This window comes from Sebastes umbrosus, chromosome 10, assembly GCF_015220745.1.
Source record: "Sebastes umbrosus isolate fSebUmb1 chromosome 10, fSebUmb1.pri, whole genome shotgun sequence".
NCBI classification, from domain to species: Eukaryota; Metazoa; Chordata; class Actinopteri; order Perciformes; family Sebastidae; genus Sebastes; species Sebastes umbrosus.
In genome coordinates this window covers 19,863,233-19,883,280 of record NC_051278.1, presented here as the reverse complement: position 1 = coordinate 19,883,280, position 20,048 = coordinate 19,863,233, and the positions used below count along the sequence as shown (strand labels likewise).

General features: G+C 42.6%; 1 protein-coding gene across 1 annotated transcript in view; it reads left to right on the top strand.

Annotated features, from left to right (window-relative positions):
* Positions 1 to 20,048, top strand: part of LOC119495809 (protein bicaudal C homolog 1-like) — an 83,188-nt gene that overhangs the window by 47,169 nt on the left and 15,971 nt on the right. The window contains exons 5-10 of the mRNA XM_037782623.1: positions 2,588 to 2,746; positions 4,884 to 4,937; positions 10,001 to 10,183; positions 14,321 to 14,572; positions 16,124 to 16,255; positions 18,502 to 18,706. Coding sequence (XP_037638551.1) covers positions 2,588 to 2,746; positions 4,884 to 4,937; positions 10,001 to 10,183; positions 14,321 to 14,572; positions 16,124 to 16,255; positions 18,502 to 18,706 — 985 coding nt within the window. The remainder of the gene's footprint in view (positions 1 to 2,587; positions 2,747 to 4,883; positions 4,938 to 10,000; positions 10,184 to 14,320; positions 14,573 to 16,123; positions 16,256 to 18,501; positions 18,707 to 20,048) is intronic.

Below are 20,048 nucleotides of genomic sequence, written 5' to 3'. Positions count from 1 at the left end.
GATACTGTCATCCCGAGCCTTGTCGTGGATTGCATGTATGTGTGTGCGTGCAGGCTTTCATTGCCATGGCAACACAAGAAATACCGTACCTGGGCGACCGCACTGTAGCACCCCCTGGGGGCAGGCAATCATCCTCCACACACAAAAGAGCAACACATGATTGGCTCAGTTTATAGCATCTCATGTGGCTTTGTCACGAAAAGGCCGTTTCAGTGTGCCAGACACAGTTATTCGATAATATCATTCCTTTCTTTTAATGCCCTGCATGTTTTGTTGCTCATTTGCATCTATTTCCAAATGACTGCAGCATGTGAAAGTGTTTAGAGGAGGGGAAATTGTAAGTTTTGGGCCTTGGGACTATTAAGGTGTCACGATTTGGATTGTAAATCGGAAATTGATTGATATTAGCTTCCCATTTTGACCATCGAAATCAAAAGCAGGATCAGCAATTACTTTTTTCTCTCCGCCCCCACTTACTTGCGTGCATCTGAAGGCCACAGCCACCTCACGCATGGTTAAAACTATAAACCAGCACAAAAATCACAATTACCAACATAAGCCACTATGTTCTGAACAGACACATTACATTACGAACACTAACATTTGCATTTTGGAACATAAAACAGCAAACTTAAACTACTCAGGCGAGCACTCGGGACGAGGCAGGCATGATGGGAAATGTGGGACGTCCCTGTCGCTACGATACTCGGGGCACATCCTGCATATGCCTATGTTATTTTACACTGCATGAATTAGCCAGCGAACTTTAGTAAGTTAGTTAGTTTCCTTACTCATCGTAGCTCTTCTACTCTCACTTGGTTTAACACTGATTCACTGCATCTCCCAACAGAACAACACCACGGTTACAGCCTACATGCACGTGTTTTCAGCTCAACATTGTTGAATCAGAGCAGCTGACAACAAAACCGTATTTTTGTAGATTACAGCACACTTGTAATGCACTACAGAAGGATTTCTGTTTTGTTTTTGTAATGATCATGTACTGAGGTGGGTCACACAGATACTGGTATTGAAAAGATGCAGCTTTTTACAGTACATTGTAAACTGTTGTAGTCTAACTTTTGAAAAACCTTTTTAAATAAAAAGGTAGTTCAGTTCTCTTTTTTAAAGAAGAATTTGAAAGTGTAATTGACAGTTTTCAGGGCATAAAACCAATGATCTGTTGATCTTTATGAATCAAGACTCCATAGTTTAACATTGGCATGTTTAAATTGAAAGTCAAATCGAATCGTGACCTTAAAATCAAAAGTTAAATCAAATCGTGGATTTGGAGAATCGTGACACTCCTAATTCAGATGGAGTGAAAGGGACAGATGCTGCACTGGGCTTTCAGTGAAGTAGCATTTATAATCAGAGGGGAATCAGAGAGTGCTATTTGTCCTGGACCTCCTTGTTGTTTGTTTATACACTTTAAAATGTCACATCGCCATGAAAAACAGACAAATTAGATTTAATCCGAGCTGTCTGTGGTGATATTGGAGACACTGTCATGCTTCAGGGACACTGAAGACTGCAGTGTTTTTGACAGTGCAACTTGCAATGAATGCAGTGCATGAAATTTACTTTAGAAAACTTTATATTTGGTAAGACATTTCGGAATTTTTTTGTCATTTCTATCTTTGCTGTTAAAGGTAGGGCTGGTAGTGTTGTTCAAATACATTTTTTGGCTGGATCGCAGAGGGCCAGCCCTACAAACGCAAAAGTCTGTCACTGAGCGACTGTGACTGAGTGATGAAGTAACACGATTGGTCGGCCGAGTGTTGGAGTTTCCTCATTGGCCGTTGCTCTTTCATAATGAAAAGGCAGGAACCGTCCTTTATGCTTTCCATTCATTTCCTATGGACAGCAGGAGAAGCAGTCACCCGGTGTTGCAGCCAGTTGGAAAGGGTCTGTATTTGCATAAGGTCGAAAAATCTCGGGCAGTTGAGTGGAGCAGCGCATCCCCTAATGTCCTCACAGGACATGGTGGACATGTCCCTCTGGATTTAACATTATAGACATGACCACTGACTATTTGTGTAACAATTTAGCCACAAATTCACAGACTGACCATACACGGTCCAGCCATATACTCGGTTTTGACTCGGTATTACAATCAACCTGAATGAAATGATTGGATGGGCTACTTGCCTGTCTACCTGCATGCACTCTGCCCGTGCACTCGTTGCGCTTCCGCAAGCTGCTAGCCATGTTCATTGTTTACATTCATAATGAAAATTGTTGGGGAGTGGCTTTGGAGGGAGGCCTGAAGGGACGGGATGTCAGTGTTGCTGACTTGACGACTTTCTCGCTAGATTTATGGACTTTTGGAGCTAGTGCTGCTAGCTACTTTCATTGGAAAAGAGTTGGCGACACTGGGTTGGGTTTTTCATTCGAATCATTTTTAAAATCTAGCGTACTCTTGCTGGTTTCTCAGCATTACCGACCCTACCTTTAAGTGCCTTTCAATTACACGTATAATAACATGCACCTTTCCGTTAGCACCATGTTCCACTCACTGAGTTATTGCAAGTGTTATCAATCATCATTTCACTGCAGCCCTCTCTCTTTTTTTCCTGCTCATTAGAGTAACAGGGTAACTCTGAAGATGGACGTCTCCCACACAGAGCACTCCCACGTTATTGGCAAAGGCGGCAACAACATCAAGAGGGTGATGGAGGAGACGGGTTGCCACATCCATTTCCCGGACTCTAACAGGAACAACCAGGCGGAGAAAAGCAACCAGGTTTGTGGGGCTAAAACATAGATTTATACTGTGCCGTCTCACCGAGACATGAGAGATATAGATGGATGGAGCGAGCTGTTTACTGCCAGTCCATCCAAGAGTTCGCCTCATCAAATATTTTGCTTTAATCTCTTGAACCGCAACATTGCACCGTGATTGATGTTTTTGAGTGAAAGTATATTGCATTCTGCTGCCTCGAGTGTTTACCATCATCACCCCTCCACAATTTATTTTCCTCAGTAGTAGCTTAAGTTGTTCCAAATAGTCTTTTGATCCGTACACATGCCGCCCTCCAGCCCATTCATTAACTGTCACAGGGTCTCAGACTGGACAGGTTGCAGAGAGTTGGTCCAGCTGGCTGTTTTGATTGGCCAGCCCAGAGGAAGCCGGTGTGTTTTGGCTGGACTCGCTATAGAAGAGCAGCAGGATCCAGTTTAATTACCATTAAAGTGTAGTATGAGGAGTTCAGAAGAGCACACTGCCAGTAAATAAACGTGTCCGGTTCTCTACAGTGCAGCTCACGTTCATTTATTTTTAAAGGGCTACTTCACTGATTTCAACCATAGACTGTATATAAGAAGTGGGCATAGTCACCGTGACGTTGCCCATTGGTTTGTGTACTACAGTTTTGAAGCCTCGAGTTCTAAAGGGTGCACCAATACTGGATTGGAAAGCCCAGGTGTCGGTTTCGGGAATGAAAAAATCGGATTGGTGCATCCCTTTTCGCCATCTTGTTTTTTTGCAACCAGAAGTAAATCGAGAGGGTGGAACTCAGACATTTTTAGGCGACCAAAATGTTATAATTAACTTGAATTAACTGAAAACACACTGTGAAAGTTCTAAGACATACATACGGACAACTACCAGACCGGACAGCGGCGTGGTGGTGACCTGTCAATCACAAAGTAGCCACGCCCTAAAGCATATTTGACTCTAAATGTGATAATAATTTGTATTTTCATGCTGTATTGCAGAAGACTTGAAACTAGCAATTGAGACCATAAACTCTTACTTACACTGTTTACTGAGGTAATAAATCAAGTGAGAAGTAGGGTCATTTTCTCATAGACTTCTCTACGATAAGACTTCTTTTTGCAACCAGAGGAGTCGCCCCCTGCTGGATATTAGAAAGAATGCAAGTTTAAGGCGCTTCACTTTTCAGACCCGAAGGTTGCTGCCTGATTTCAACCTTCTCTCTGTGTATTTTGCATAGTAAGCTATGCCTACATTGTGTAGACCATTAAACTTGCCAGTACTCTGCTTCTCATAGCCTGTTCAACCCCCTTCAGTCTTACTCTGATGATCTAATCTGATGCAAGTTCAGGCATATAAGTAGCAAGAGACTCCTTTTGAGACCCAAGATCCCTCGAAGCTGTTTATTTTTCTGGTTTCAAAAGCTCACTGACTGCAGCAGAGCCTTTGAGATACAGAGCATATTGAAGTGCAGTGGTGTTGATAAGCAAATATACAGTATATAACCTTGAAAATCAATGTGGCTATTTCCTTCTCACTGGTAGGATTAAGGATATTAATCAAGCACATTTCAACATGGCAGATGTTTGCTAACATGAGGCTCAACAATGGCAGCACTACACTGCCCTGTGTGTGCATATACTGTATATATACGTATACAGTATATATGTATACTTTGTGTGTGTATATACATATATATATATATATATATATATATATATACAGTATGTGTGTGTTTTGTTCATGTTCAGGCTCCCAAAAGCAAGTTTTGTTTTGCTCCACAATGGTGAGCAGTTGTCTACGACAGTGGGAAAATAATGAGAGGAGAAATCGAATGACATTATTTATCACTTTTTAAAATTTCTCAACTTAATCTGTCCTCTCACATTAAATTCAATTTTGGAGGCCGTTTTTCTAATCACAATGTTAGATTCATGGTAACTGTAATGATGTGGTTCAAGAATATAAAACACTAACTGGAAATATGTCACAGAAGGGGATAAGGTTTCAGTTTAGAGGAAGCCTTTAAACCTTTGCTGTTTCCAAAGTGTTTGTTCTGGATTTTCCCTCGACATTGAAATGAAGTGCAACTGTATGTCTTGGATTGGGTTTTGAACTGGCTAACTGATTTACAGATACTGATGATACTTTTTATTGTGAACAGGTGTCCATCGCAGGGCAGCCAGGAGGGGTGGAGGCAGCTCGAGTAAAAATAAGGGTAAGTTGGAAACACAGTCTCATTTGTCTTAAAGGGATAGTCCACGCAGCATTTTGATTGTGAAACGCTCATTCCCTGCAGGCTTGTAAGTTTGTAGTTTTGAACTTCGTGGAGCACAGCGACTGTGGGCGGCTTGAATTTTACTTCGGAAAAAAAGTACCATAACATCATCATATCATAATTTTGCCAAATACTGTATATGGCTGTTGCAGTTTGCACACACAACCCCGTTGAGCTTGTGAGCAGTTCAATCAGATTGAAATTTGACACATGAATTCGTGAGGCTCTCCGGTGTCCTGCCACTTTGAGAGAGGAAGTAGGTTTGACGTCACATTCAGGAAATAGGGATTATTTATACTTTATATCTACTTTTATAACTGCACGGTGAAATAATACAAGCAGCAGAGAAGAAGGGGGGATGCTGCTTGGCTGCAGTTTGAGATTAATTACAGGAAAGCATTTAATAAAATCCCTATAATTAACAAATTTGTTGACTGCTGCTGTTAGCCTGCTAGCCATGTTAGCTCCTGCAATTCAACTCTACCCACACTATTTCCTGTCCCTTCTGCTTTTGGCCACACTCACGTGATGAATTTGGGACTGCAGCTTCAGAGTGCCTGTCTCCTGCTCTTACACTGAATCACTCCATCCGTACTCACCATTGAATGTTTATAAAGATGGACGAAATGACAGCTCCCCAAAAGTGAAGCCAAAACATCTTGATCGCCCCCCTGGTGGCTGGCTGCAGTATAGGTCATAAATCCCGCCCCCTCCATATTAGTGGATGGGACATGGGCCAAAATAAAAAGTCAAAGTGCACGTCAAATACATTTTTCACAAAGATGGTTTCTGTCATTTTAGGTCGTTCTTATCACGCTGATGTATGTTCTAGTGTTAATTTTTCTGATAAGTTTGGTTTAAATTAGTTATTTGATGCTATAAAAAGGGGGTTAGACGTCATGATTGAAAGCTGTGAGTCTCTCTCGCTGACCAGCTGTGGCTGTGCTCGGCTCGCAATTGGTTCGGGTGGGTTACCTTAACGTCTCCAAGACGTTCTGGCTGGTTTGTATTTCTTTAAACATATCGCGGTCGTCTTGGGCGGCGCTAAGCCCAGGATGCAGCGATGGTGCCCTTCCAAAATAAATAGCCCAGATAGCGGAAGGGGAGGAGAATGTCACGTGAGATACGCGGCCAATGGCAGGCATATACCCACAGTCTAACCAAAGCAGTCAGACTAAACCCCTCCAGCTCATGTGTCAGTCTGAAATCCTGTTGTAGTTTACTTATGTGCTCCCAAGTGCATCGCTCAAAACAGTTATAAACAAAAACACCAGACACCAGACAGCCAAGTTCTCTACCTAATCCTACCAATGGAAGAGCTCCAGGGTTAAAGTAGACAATTGTGCACTCCAGGCTCAGTTTCAGTGCTTCCTCTGAGCCACATGCACCATTCCTAACCTATTCCCAGACCACTTCCCAAGAACAATTGTAAAATACAAGCTTGAGCCTCAGCCCCTTTGGCAGGCTCATCTCCAGCCCATTTTCTAGCCTCTCCTTCATCTTCAGTTTCAGTCTGACTGGAAGGCCGACCTCCAGCCTCAGCTCTGTGGGCGGAGGACCTCTGCGCTCGTGTGAAGTGTTACATCCCTGAACTTTTGCCGTATTTCAACACCGCAGCAGTTGTCTACAATGAACACGTTTCTCCACTATGGACTGACCAAAACCAACAAGTGAAGTGTGTGAGATGGAGAGAGAGAAAGGAGAAGGTCATGCTGGATATTTCTGCAGTGTGTATTGGCAAACGTCTGCATGTACGCATACCCATACCTCTCCGTGCTTAGTGGTTGTTTTCATAAGCAGCAGGCCGCAACCCAGATCATCTACTTTTTTTTGCTGTGGGGGAAAAAAAGGATAATCAAACCTAACCGTAGCAGGGTTGTACAAAGAGGTTTATAATATAAGCTGTAGAGAACCACAAAGATTGTTCTGGCCTCCAAAGAACACACAGTCAGCGGATGACGAGGGTGGATCAAAAGACAGGTTTCCCTCTCTGTTAACTTGGCTTCTTCTGATGGAAGCAGGCCTTGATTCTCACCTTATCCCATGATACCCAAATACCTCCAATGCTGTTCATTAAAACACTCAATACTCACAACTACCTTGACAGTCCTTCCACGCATAGCTTTAATCATGTATGAGCTACATCCCTTAACCTGGAGGCAATTTCCTCAAATGCAGCACGTAGGAGAGATTTCCTTTTCATCTAATTATTGCATAGTTTGTCCAGTACTGACAACTGACTGACTACAAACTGTCAAACGTATTTCTTCACAAATGAAATATATGCACAGTAATTGGTCAACAAATACACACTAGTTTGTCCAGAGTGACTGTAAATGAAGGGTTTCTTTGTAAATGCTAGCAAACACCTTATTAGTCAAAGTGACTTTTTTTTCAAATGTCTAATTTTGCCCAGATTTGCTTTAAAGGAATAGTTCATCATTTTGGGAAATACACTTATTTACTGTCTTGCTGAGAGTTGGATGAGAAGATTAATAGCACTTTGATTTGTATCTATTCAATATGAAGCTGGAGACTGTTCGCTTAGCTTAGCATAAAGACTGGACAGCTAGCTATCTTGTTGGTTTAATTAGTATAAAATTGGAGTGAAAAAAGAGATGTTAAACTGTAAAAGTGCATCGAACTTAAGCTTATTGTGCATATGGTAAAAGTGGTATCAATCTTCTCATCTTAAGGCCTTTACACACCAGGGGCGTGATGAATAAACAACACAAAAATGAACGGGAGGAGGGGATCTGGTCCGCGCTGCCTTTGTCAAGGTTGAAAGGAGGAATAGTTTGCAGACTTGGTTCAGACTACGGGTGTTGCTGTTTCATAAATATAGGCGCAATTCGACCCATTCTGCACAACGTGATTGCTTGATGCCTTTATTCGCGGTGCGAAAGCTCAGAAAAATCGACCTCGTTCTAAAAGAAAAGAGCTTTTTCGCAGAGTAATATTCGTGTTCTGTGTGAAAGTATTCATGACAAAAACAACCGTTAGAAAAACATATATTGACGAGTGAATTAATCAAACGGGGGGAGAAAAACGCCTCTCGAATGTAAAGGTCTTAAAGGCAGGGTGGGCGATCTTGAGAAACTAGAAAGAGTACATTCGATTTTTAAAAATGATCCAGCCGAAAAAAACAGGCCCAGCACTAGCTGCTAACTAGCTACAAAAGTCCCTAAATCTCGAGAGAAATTTGCTAAGTTGGAGAACTGACCGTCCATCACTTCAGGCCTCCCTCCAAAGCCACTCCCCCAAAGTTATCATTATGAACATAAACGCATCATAATGAATGTGAACAGCTTACAACTTTATGGATTGCTGTCGGGATGTAATGATAATTTTAAAAAATACAACAAAAAAGGTTTCTAATATCTTTTCCAACCCTGCCTTTTAACTCTCAAAAAATGTAAAAAGGGGATTGAGGGGGGAGTTTTTGATGGTGGTATTGTGTTGATTATTAAAGCACCACACTGTAAAATGAGAGAGGGTTTATCCCAGTTTGTTGACCCCCTACTGTTGAGGTCGCCAGTGCATAACAATACACAGTATGCTATTCTGGGTGGCCTTTAGACCACATCCTCCCCCATCTCTCCTGAAACCAGCAGTGGCTGAGGTTGTGCAATGAATGTAATGTCCCTTTTAACATTTAGACACACTACAGCGGACTTGTAAGGTCTACTGTATTTCTGAGGCCCTCTCGGGTAGAGATGTGTTTGAGTCTGTAACAAGTCGGTTGTTGAGGTGATGGATTCTCGGGGGGTTATTTGGAGCTTTCGAAGGTGGAGCTGACATGCAGGTGATGAAAGGTCTGGCCAGTTGCTTTACCTCGAAGATATTTTCATTTTTCTTCATCTCTCACCCTCATGTCAGGAGAACTTAGGCGTTTTATCGTCGCTTTCAGATTGAATACATATGAAACTCATATCTGCCAGGTAGATTCGAAAAAGCTGAGGTCAGCTCCACCATAAAAATCAGTCTATTCTTCATTCAGCGCCTGACTCCTGCTGCTCCGCTTGTCCTCTCTTGCATTTCCCTCAGTGCTGACCTACATTTCTCAAGCCCTCTGAGAGCGAGTGCTGAAACGTGATATAAATGTAAGGCCAAGCGCATATGGGACTGATCAGGGATGCATTTCTTTGGTCAGAGCAATTCATGCTGCTTGCCCTTCACTGGCAGCCAAAACCATAGTGGCGCTCTGCCCAAGAGTCAGTGTTTGTATAACACTGTGTGTATTCATTCTCTTCTTTGTGTGTGTGTGTGTGTGTCTGTGTGTATACGTGCGTTCCCTTCAGTTTGTGTGTGCGTACGGGTGGGTGTGTGCCTGTGTGATTTCTCTCCCATGCATGCATAAGTATGTGTATGCATGAAGCGAGGCCCTTCCTGTCTGCATCTGTTTTGTTCGGATGGCTGCTGTGATACAAATGACGAGCTGATGTCTGTTGCCGCTCCTGTGGTTTGATTCGGCGACTTGAAGTGAATGTATGAGAATGAGCAGGCCGTCGACCACTGACGCTTTGCAGGATTGTTAAACAGCTGCAGCCATAATGTTCAAATCTGTAGCACACTTCATGTAACAAAGGGTGTCTCTTTTACTGCCGGCACTGCTGACCTCGTTTTGATAAACTTCTCTGGGTTTATTTGAGCTGACAGATTTCCATGCTGCCACCTTCTGCTAAAGAAACTGTTGTTATGTCTGCGCGTCAGCTCACATAAGTCTCCACTATGTAAAGAAGTCACCATTTTACTGTTTTTGCTTGGCGTCCAAATGGTCTTAATCAGTGTGAATGACAGCACAATTTGATACGAGCCACTATACAGTGCCTGTTTAGGATTTTGTCAAGAAATCGGACACGTCATGTTTTATTTCCCAATTTTCTGGCAGCAGCAGTGGCAGCACAATGATAAGCTATCCAGCTTAACATAGCTGCAGTATTTCAGCACAGTGGTGGTTTTCTCCCAGTAATTTCACTTTTTTTCTCTTCTCCATATTGCAGGAGCTGCTCCCTCTCGTGCTGTCGTTCGAGCTTCCCGCCATCATGCAGTCGGACCCCAGCTCCCCCACCGTGCAGCACATCTCGCAAACCTACAGCCTCACAGTCTCCTTCAAGCCCCCGACTCGCCTCTACAGGGCCACCGGCGTGGTTCGCGGCTCACAGAACAACGCCAATGCCGTCAAGGTGAGGAGGGTCTCGTAACTGTGAAGTGAATATTGGTAGAAGGTGTTTGATAGTTGAGTGAATGATAAGTGCCCACAACCCAATGGCATTCAATTTACAAACATATGAAATAAAGAAAAAGTTGCACATTTTATCAGCTGGAATGTGCTTGATAAGTGACTTACAGCTGCAGTTGGTAACTTTTAACAAATATGATCAAAAGTTATTTTTATAAAACTGTCACTATATCCTGACAGTAGTGCATGAGACAGATTATCTGTGATTAAAATAATTTTCAGTTTTTGAATTTCTTTTGGCCTACTGCAATTTTCAAATTGCAATGTTTGTCAAAGGCGAGATGTGTGTCGAAAAACCATTTTGAATTAAATATTAGGTTGTTGCTAAGATGTCCTGGCCTACACATCATAATCTACAGGCTTTAGAAAACATCTCTGTTTGGTACAGACCCCTGCAAAAATCATGCCATAATCATTTCAATATGTTTTTCAATGAAAATGAGAATAATGATGTAAAAATGATCATTCCCTCTAATATCGCAAATCATATCACAATTGCAATATTACTCAAAATAATCGCAATTAGATATTTTTTCTAAATCCTGCAGCTCTAGTCAGTTGTCTAATCAATTAATCAATAGGGGTGTAATGATCCATCGATCTGGATCAATGTATCGATTCAATGATCAACGATCCACTATCATTGATGCAAAGTGAAAACATTGATTCGTATCATCATCTTTAAGATACGCCTTTATTTTGAAATTCCCATGGAGAGTCTGAAAGTCTGTTTAGCTGTAAGATGAGAAAGTTTGTGACTCGGCCGCCATGTTGAAAACAGTCAAACCAAAACCAAGGACCGCCCACCGACCGCAGCAAACTCTATAACTCTATAAAAATAACCATCGCATATCACAATCATATTTTGCTCAAAGTTACCAACTGCAACTTTAAATGATTAATCAGTCAAGTCAAAATAATTTTCTGTCAATTGACTAATTGTTTCAGCACTAGTTTAAATTCAATATAAGCCCACGGCTTCAGAACTGATTGACCAGCTCAGTCACATGATCGTGTCATCAGTTCATTTTAGTATTGATGCTCCAATTTCCATTTTTGAGAAAACTTTTGTCTGTTTCCTGTTGCAACAATGGCAACAATATCAATTCTGTTTAGTTTGGATTTCCCCTTTTAAAATTACAAAGAGACCAAATCATAAAGGTCATAGGTTCAACCCTCCCAGCAGCCAGCGTGTCCTGTTAAAGCTGCTTGAATAACTAACCGATCCCTGACCTGTGCACTCCTTGTCAGTCATTTCAGTGTAACAATATTTGAGATAATAGCCTCATTCTTCTCCACCCGTTTACATGGCGAACCGCAGGCCAGGAAAAGGTTTCCAGAGCTGCACCGCGTCAAAGGCCAACCAACACTGTCAGCGTTCCTCACTTTTCACGTTTTAAGTGCCTCATTACATTCAGCGCCACAGGGGCAAGAGAGCGCTGAGAGATGTTTGGTCGCTTGAACTGGACAGCTGCTGGTTCTGCTCTGCAGTAGGAGGGAGACACCCCTCCACTACTGTAGCAGCAAGTCCAGAAGGCTCTCCTCAGTTCAATTTATTTTTAAATAGAGTACGGAGTTTCTTACTGTCCCTGCAGCTTGTTTCTGCATAAACATACTGTATATTATATATACTGTATGTATATACACACGGATTCACTTCCTCAACTGGCATCTGAGTTGTGGCTATTCAAAGCCTGCCAAAGGAGTCTTTTCATCAGCTCTGCCAAGTCATACCTACCAACTCCCTTTGCTTCCAATACTCTGTTAACAATATGGAGCTCAGTTCTGTCTGGCAGTGACTGCATTTGGCATAATACGCATCCATGCATATATTTATTCATGTATGCTTGTGCACTTTTATTTGGATTTGCATTCTAATGTGCATTTGTGCAGTTAATATGTGCACATGGATGCATGCAGAAGCACGGCCCCTGAGTGTGTGGTAGGTCTGTGGGGTCAGCCGGCAGTGGGAAGCATGCCAGATGAAGGCCAGAGGATTAGAGGAATATGTGCGCTATGCTATGTGGTGGTGTGAGACACTCGGAGTACCTTCGAGGATTGCCAAAACCGCTTTGGATTGTTGTATTACGCTGGCCGCAGTGTGTGGATTCCCGTCTCACACTGGAAATGGCTTACTTTTACTGGGCCAAGTGATGGCTTGCAGAGGCACAGCAGAGCCGGCGAGGAATGAGAGCGTTCAACAGGCCAGCAGATGAAGTGGAAAATATAATAGTTTCCACTGGTTTTATAGAAAACACTGGTGTTTTCTCTGGGAAACGGGCAACATGGCTCCACTGCTGTCCTCGTTAACTGATTAGTTTATGTGGTCTGGCTATTGCTCTCAATGAAATATTGTTCCAGCTTCTTTGTCACGTCTTTACATGATTTAATTTCAACTGTTTGATACTCTTGTGAGAAGTCAGTCAATTGTCCATTATATTCTTTCGTTTTATTGTTGGTAGAATTAATTTTCACACCCACGGGGCAACCTCTCTGACAATTAGCATGCATTTGGAAAGAGATGGCAAGCTTTCATTTTATTTTCCCACTCACTATTATACTCTAAACCGGTAGTTCTCAACCTTTTTCTTGTCAAGGAAAGGACCCATAAATTGGTACACATTATGTCACGGACAAGATTTTGCTTTAGGGAACCTCCATCTGAAAATATTTTGGTTGTTCGATATGATTAAGACCAGAAGACTACAGTTGTCGACTACAGTTGAGGAGATAACTGTGGAGGAAGTGAAACCTTTGATCAGAATAGTCACTCTTATGACTCTTACTAACATTGGGCTCACTTCCATAATGAATTAAATAGTGAAAATAAACTATTCCCCATTATTCTGGGGACCCCCTGGAAATCCCTAAAGGACCCCTGTGGGTGCATGGACCCCTGGTTGAGAACCACTGCTCATACAAAATGAATGTTGGCATTACTGCCAAAAATAGAAGTTGATTAATTGATTAAACAATGGACAGAAGATTTATCTACAGCAATTTTGACAATCGATTAATGGTTGGATTATTTCTCAAGCACAAATGCCAAACATGTGCTTGTTCCAGCCTCTCAAATGTGATGATTTGTGGTTTTATATCATAATAAATTAAACATCTTTGGGTTTTGGATTGTTGGTTGAACAAAACAAGCAAATTTAATGACATCACGTTGTTATAGACGGAAAGATTAATAAAGAAATAATCAACCGAATGTTGTCATGTGAAATATGATTAAAGGTGCTAAATTCAATATTCAGAGCATTAATATAGCAGCAAACAACTATTTGCTATGTAAAGATATAGAGGAGTAATGTCTACCTGAGCAGAGAATGAAGTCACTCTTCCTCTGTGTGTGTTGTAATCTGAGCTTCTACCTGCTTTGTTGACATAGCCGGGCCAAAATCATTTTTGGATTTTTAGCCATGCTAGTGACGTGGCTCAATGGATGACCATGTCAGGCGGTCCACCACTTTGATCCAGACTGAAATATCTTAGCTACTGGATGGCTTGACATTCATGGTCCCCAGACAATGTATCCTAAAGACTTTGGTGACGTTAGCATTTAGCTCAAAGCACCACTGTATCTATGCATAGTTTCACAGATTCACTGGAATGAATGTAGACTCTAAATTATCCGTGTATTTTTATGCCTCTGTGTCCGGCGAGAGCCGTGGCCGGATCGAGGCATTTTTTTTTCGGGTTGTCCATCCTTTCAGTCAGTTCTTGTGCATGCCATTTCTCAGGAACGCCTGAAGCAAATTTCTTCAAATTTGGCACAAACATCCAATTGGACTTAAGGACAAACTGGTTAGATTTTGGTGGTCAGAGGTCAAAGTCAGTGTGACCTCACAAAACACGTTTTGGGCCATAACTCAAGAATTAATTTGCTAATTATGACCATTCCACACAAATGTCTGATAGGATAAAATTATTAAATGATGACATTTTGGATGTAAACTGCAACTTGACTGGTTGGCAGAGGCATACAGCCGCAAGGTGGTAATTCTAGTTCTTTATATATTCATATAATTTGTCACATTACTGTACCTGTTACATTACCTTGTGGTCCTTGTTTCCCCAGAGGGGTACAGCTCTGCTATTGGAGCACCTGGCTGGTAGCCTGGCGAGCACCATCTCCGTCACCACCCACCTGGACATCGCACCCCAGCACCACCTCTTCATGAAGGGCCGCAACGGCAGCAACATCAAGCACATCACCCAGAGAACGGGAGCCCAGATCCACTTCCCTGACCCCAACAGCCCCCAAAAGAAATCCACAGTCTACATTCAGGGCACCATTGAATCGGTCTGCCTTGCACGGCAGTATCTCATGGTGGGTACCTTTTGTGTGTTTTGTTTATTAATATCCTCTTGTTGAAACTGCTTTGTCTTTGGGGGTTAATGGTTGGCATTGGCATTAGATCCTTTACATATACAGATTCCGCACGCTGTGCGGTAGCTATAATGGATGTCATTGTTTCACCAACATCATCATGGTGTGTGTGAATGATGCGTGGGTTTTGAGATGGGGTTTAAGAAGCAAACCATGATTGCCTTTTGGCGTTTTGCATAGCCTTGGGAGAGATGTGCTTGGCTCTGCTCCCGCCGCTGAAACGTCCAGTTATACAACAATCTGTAGCCGACTCAAGGTCAGCTCGCGTGATTTATAGCCACATACCTGCATGTGAGATGGACACACACATTTGCGTCAGCTTGGCTCGAGTTCTTAATGTCCTGGCTGTATACAGATGATCCTTCTTGATGTTAATGGTAATGGTTTGGCTTGCATAAACAGTAGATTTCGTTGGATTTAAATTTCAGCCCAGTCTGTGATTCAAAGATCAGCACATTACTGTTTTTTGTTTTTTTTTTACCAGGAAGATGCGCCTCACATTTAGATTTAAAAATGCTCTGTGGTCATTCTTGTCTTATTGCCTGTAACCACCGAGGCTACCCTTATCTGAATTACTTAGGGTTATAATCAGATGTCTGTTTAAAAAATGTGTAAAAGTGATGGCCGTTTAATTACCACCGGCTAAAAGCTTCTGCTGAGCTGGTGCTTATGAGACATCTCGGCCGTAAACAGATTTGGCTTTCTGTTTGGAGATCCATAATGTGGGGCGGTAATTCAGCCAGAGCCTTCTTTGTCTGCGGTCTCCCATTTGGCCCCAAAGACATTTAGCAAATGCCAAAGTTGTTGCAGTGGCTAAACATGACTTTCTCCTGGTCTGGACACACAAGAGGGAGCCTCTCCACTGTCTGGCTGTCTGAGCGAGGCCGTAAAAACAATTGATTTGTGAGAGAAGTTAGAGGGGAGATGAGAAGCATAGAAAGCAGGGGATGAGAGAGGAGGTTGAGAAAGAAGAGGAAGAGATAAAGAGAAGTAGCTTTGTACAGGAGGGAGAGAGAGGAGTCCCACTCTCAGCTGCTGTGTACTGTGTGATTTGGCCTCTTCCAGCCAGACTGTAGATTACAGCTCCAATCTCAGGCCCCTGTCAGGGCCAGCCGGGCCTCTATACTCTGCTGCTAATTACACCCACTCACAAGAGGAGCGCTGTCCAGCACTCGGCCCAAAATATAGATGTCTGTGGTGCTTGTGGTGGTGATCATGCAAAACAGATTGCTCTTGGCGGAATTTCCCAAGCTCTGTGTGGGATGAATCCAGCAGTGAATCTTGTATTTATTGGTATGTCTAACATGTAGGTCTACAAATGGTACAGTATAAAGGGAAATTTACTACTGTTATGAGAAATAGCCTATAATATAGGAACACGGGTATGTTACAGTATACTCTGTAGGCTCTGAAAGACATTAGTCTGCAGCTGACATAAGAAAACAAAGAGTGTGTTGCCGATATGCCTTTAATTGTGTGTTTGCTCCGCAGGGCTGCTTGCCTCTGGTATTAATGTTTGACATTAAAGAGGACATTGAGGTGGAGCCCCAGTGTATCACAGCGCTAATGGAGCAGCTGGACGTCTTCATCAGCATCAAACCAAAGCCAAAACAGCCCAGCAAGGTATGACACCGGGCTTACACTCACACAGCACGGAGAGTTTAAAGGTGCAGTGTGTAGGATTTGGTGGCATCTAGCGGAGGGGTTGCAGATTGGAACCAACTGAAACTGTTGGTGCATGTGCCAAGCGTGTAGAAGAACTACGGTGGCCAATGCGACAACACGAATGGCCCTATCTAGAGTCAGTGTTTGGTTTGTCCTCTCTGGGCTACTGTGGTAAACATGGCGGTCGGCTCTGTGAAGAGGACCCGCTCCCTATGTAGATATAAACCGCTCATTCTAAGGTAACAAAAAGACAGCGATTCGCATTTTCAGGTGATTATACACTAAAGAAAACATACTTATTAATATCACATTTCTGCTAATAGTTCCCCCTAAATACTACACACTGTACCTTCAAGTTTTTTTTTAGCCATGCTAGTGGTATGACTCTAGGGATGGCAATGTTGGTTGGTCGGGCGCTCGTATGCGGCGCACCGCCTCGTATGCGGCGCACCACCTTGTATGTGGGACTCCCCAGCTGGCCGTGTGTCGCTCACACCCTCCAGCTGGCTGTTAACGAGGGTCTTTTGGCACAGAAAAGTACCCGATACTTGTATTGGTATCGGTGCATCCCTAAATATAAAAACAAACAAACAAAAATTCGAAAATCCTTACCAACTATTCCTTTAAAAAAATATGTGTATAGAAATAGATGCACTGCCCTATTTACATTTTGCACTTCTTCATCTGTATTTGGCAGCGTTAACGTCTATTTTAAGGGACAATGTTTGGACATAGAGTGGACAAGATCAATGAAATCAATCACTGAAGTAAACATGTCCTAACTTTTCACCCCCTTAGAAAAACATAGCTGCTGTCTTACTCATTTAAACGCTGTGTCAGGCAGAGAGAGAGAAAAAAAGACTACCAAGAAACAAATAAGCCACTGTTCCATTGGAGAATTACTCACAGCATGAAATAATTTATGGATCGCCATGTCACATTTCACTGCTATGTGATGAAATTTAAAAGGAAAAACTGGAACCTTACTCCAAGGGGAATCATGCCATACCAACACTGAGACGGGTTTTGGCAAATCATCGTCGGTCACAGTGGGGAATCCCAGCCTGCACCTGATGGGCTCAATCTTTCTATTATGCCTCTCAGCTATTCCAACAACAAAATAACTGGCTTGATTTGCATGTTTTCTTTGTAAATTGGAGGAACGCTCATTCGTTTATTGAATAGAATTAAATTAGTGAAATATGTTGATCATTTCTATATTGTGATTTAAAAACTCTGGCGGCAACTGTGGTACGCCTGTTTTATATATATATCCAAAGCCAACCTCTGCTGTTACTCTACTGTTGTACAACACATAATATTCCTAATCATATTTCAACACTTGGCCCCGTCCTGACTGTCTCTTCGAGGTGCCCACGTCCCATCCCGAGCCAGGGCTCCGTGCCCAAACCAGACGGGCCTGCGGGGACTGATGTTGAGGTGCCAATGTAAACACCGACCCAGCCCAGATCCTCTTAAAAACCCTTCACTTAAACATTTTAACGAGGTGACAGCAGTAATCCAAAAAGGGCCCGTCCAAATGCACGCCGTAGCCTCTGTGCTCCCGGCTCTTTGGCAGGCCCATAAAGGAGGGTGTGTGTGTGTGTGTGTGTGTGTCGGAGAGACTGATCGTGATTGGAATCCATTTTTCAAACTCTGGCAAAAAGCAAAGCGCCAGGACATGATTTGTGCTCACGTTCATTTTTATTTGATGTTTATTAAAGGCATGGTTTCTGGTGATGTGGAAAAATGTAGAAGTCATTTCTCCCACTGATTTAAAATCTTTTCTGTTAGTAATTTTGCATTGCTGATTTAGTGCCTCATAGTATAATAGTCATTGCCTCATATTCTCTATCAATGAGCGGGATATGGTTATGTTATGCAACTGATTAAGAAACTCTTTCTCTCAAACTTTTGCTCCCATGTCTCCTCCTCTCTCCCACACTGCCTCAATGTTTATCCTTCCAATCTACCCTAATTCCCTCTTCCTTCCTCCCCTTTATGTTCGTCTCCCCCTCATCTTCCCTTTCACTCCCTATCTCTGGTGCCAACATTCCCTTCCATATCTATCCCTCGTCTCCTCCTCTGCCTCTCTCTCACGAATTCCCCCCCCCCCCTCCGCTTCTCTTTTGCCTTCCCATTTTCCCTCCATCTTCCTCGTCTTTACTCCATCACCTCTTCCTCCTTCTCCCTCAACCTCTCAGTCTGTGATAGTCAAAAGCGTGGAGAGGAACGCAGTCAACATGTACGAAGCCCGAAAATTCCTCCTGGGTCTGGAGAGCAACGGGGTGTCGTCTTCCTCGCCCTCCGTGGCGTTGAATCCCGCTACCAACATCCCGTCCCCGTCCCTCATCTGTCCCGTTGGCCTGGACATCCTGGCCTCAGCTGGCCTGGGGCTGAGCAATCTGGGTAAAAAAAAAACTGTCTTAACTTCTTAAGAGAGTTCGACTTGTGTTTCTTTTACTTTTTCCACGATGCGGGGGAAATAAATTAGTGAGGAAAGATAAGAAGTGACCCCCTTTTTCCTTGCAAGAAATGCATTAAAGATGAAATGTCTTTGTAGAGGAACTAATGTCCTCATACATCAATGTCATTCGCATCTGTGCCAGTCACACACACAGAGTATTCTCTCCTAGCAACACCATCCACTGAAGATATCTCTGAACCAGATCTCCTCAAAGCCTGTTGTCACCTGGTTAACTGAATCGCCGAGCGCAAGTGACTTTTTGAAATCAGATATAAGGATCCTCTCAGCATCCACATTAATCACAGCCAGTGAGTCATGGCACCATCATCTGTATGCGCTTTACAGTAGTTCATCTGCAGGACTGACCTCACCATGATGGTATGACTTTCATGCCAAAAAATGAGTCCCGCATGTACAAATCTTTGATCAGCCAACCATCAGAAAATGACCTCAATACAAATTTAGTCGTGCTTTTGAATAAATCGCGAGCTTATGAATCACAGGAAGATGATGAGCGGTTATAACTCGCGTAGGAGTTTTGTTTGTTTGTCTGCAGTGCAGACCTCACCATGAAGTCACAGAGTTCAGCTTGGAAGAGGATTGTTTTTTGTTTCCAAGGATTTTAGTACGAGTTGTGTCATAGGATGGATTTTTAACACCAGCTATGTGCTTTTTGCTTTCATACGATGTTTTTTTTTGGGGTTCAGAATTAGAAATCATTGAAGGGAGGACATGAGTAATGCATCAATAGCAGTAGGAAAAGCAGATAGTGGAATAAGTCGACAGGAAGTAGCTCATGGCTGTAAACACATGTCAGCAATAGATCCATCACATCATATTCCTCATTGCATATAGAGGGCATTGAACATATTTAAACCTTTGGTTGGGGGGGAGACAGGTTACAAAAACCTTAATAGTGGGACACTTTTTGGATCCATCATTTGGATGCCTTTTAAGTATCTTAAAGTTAGTGATGTCAATCGCAAATTAATCACAGTTTTTATCTGTTCAAATGTACCTCAAAGGGAGATTTGTCAAGTATTTAATACTCTTATCAACATGGGAGTAGACAAATATGCTGCTTTATTCAAATGTATGTATATAATTATTATTGGAAATCAATTAACAACACAAAACAATGACAAATATTGTCCAGAAACCTGAAACATGGCAAACTCAAGCCCAACAGGCAACAACAGCTGTCAGTGTGTCCATGTGCTGACTTGACTATGACTTGCCCAAAACTGCATGTGATTATCATAAAGTGGGCATGTCTGTAAAGGG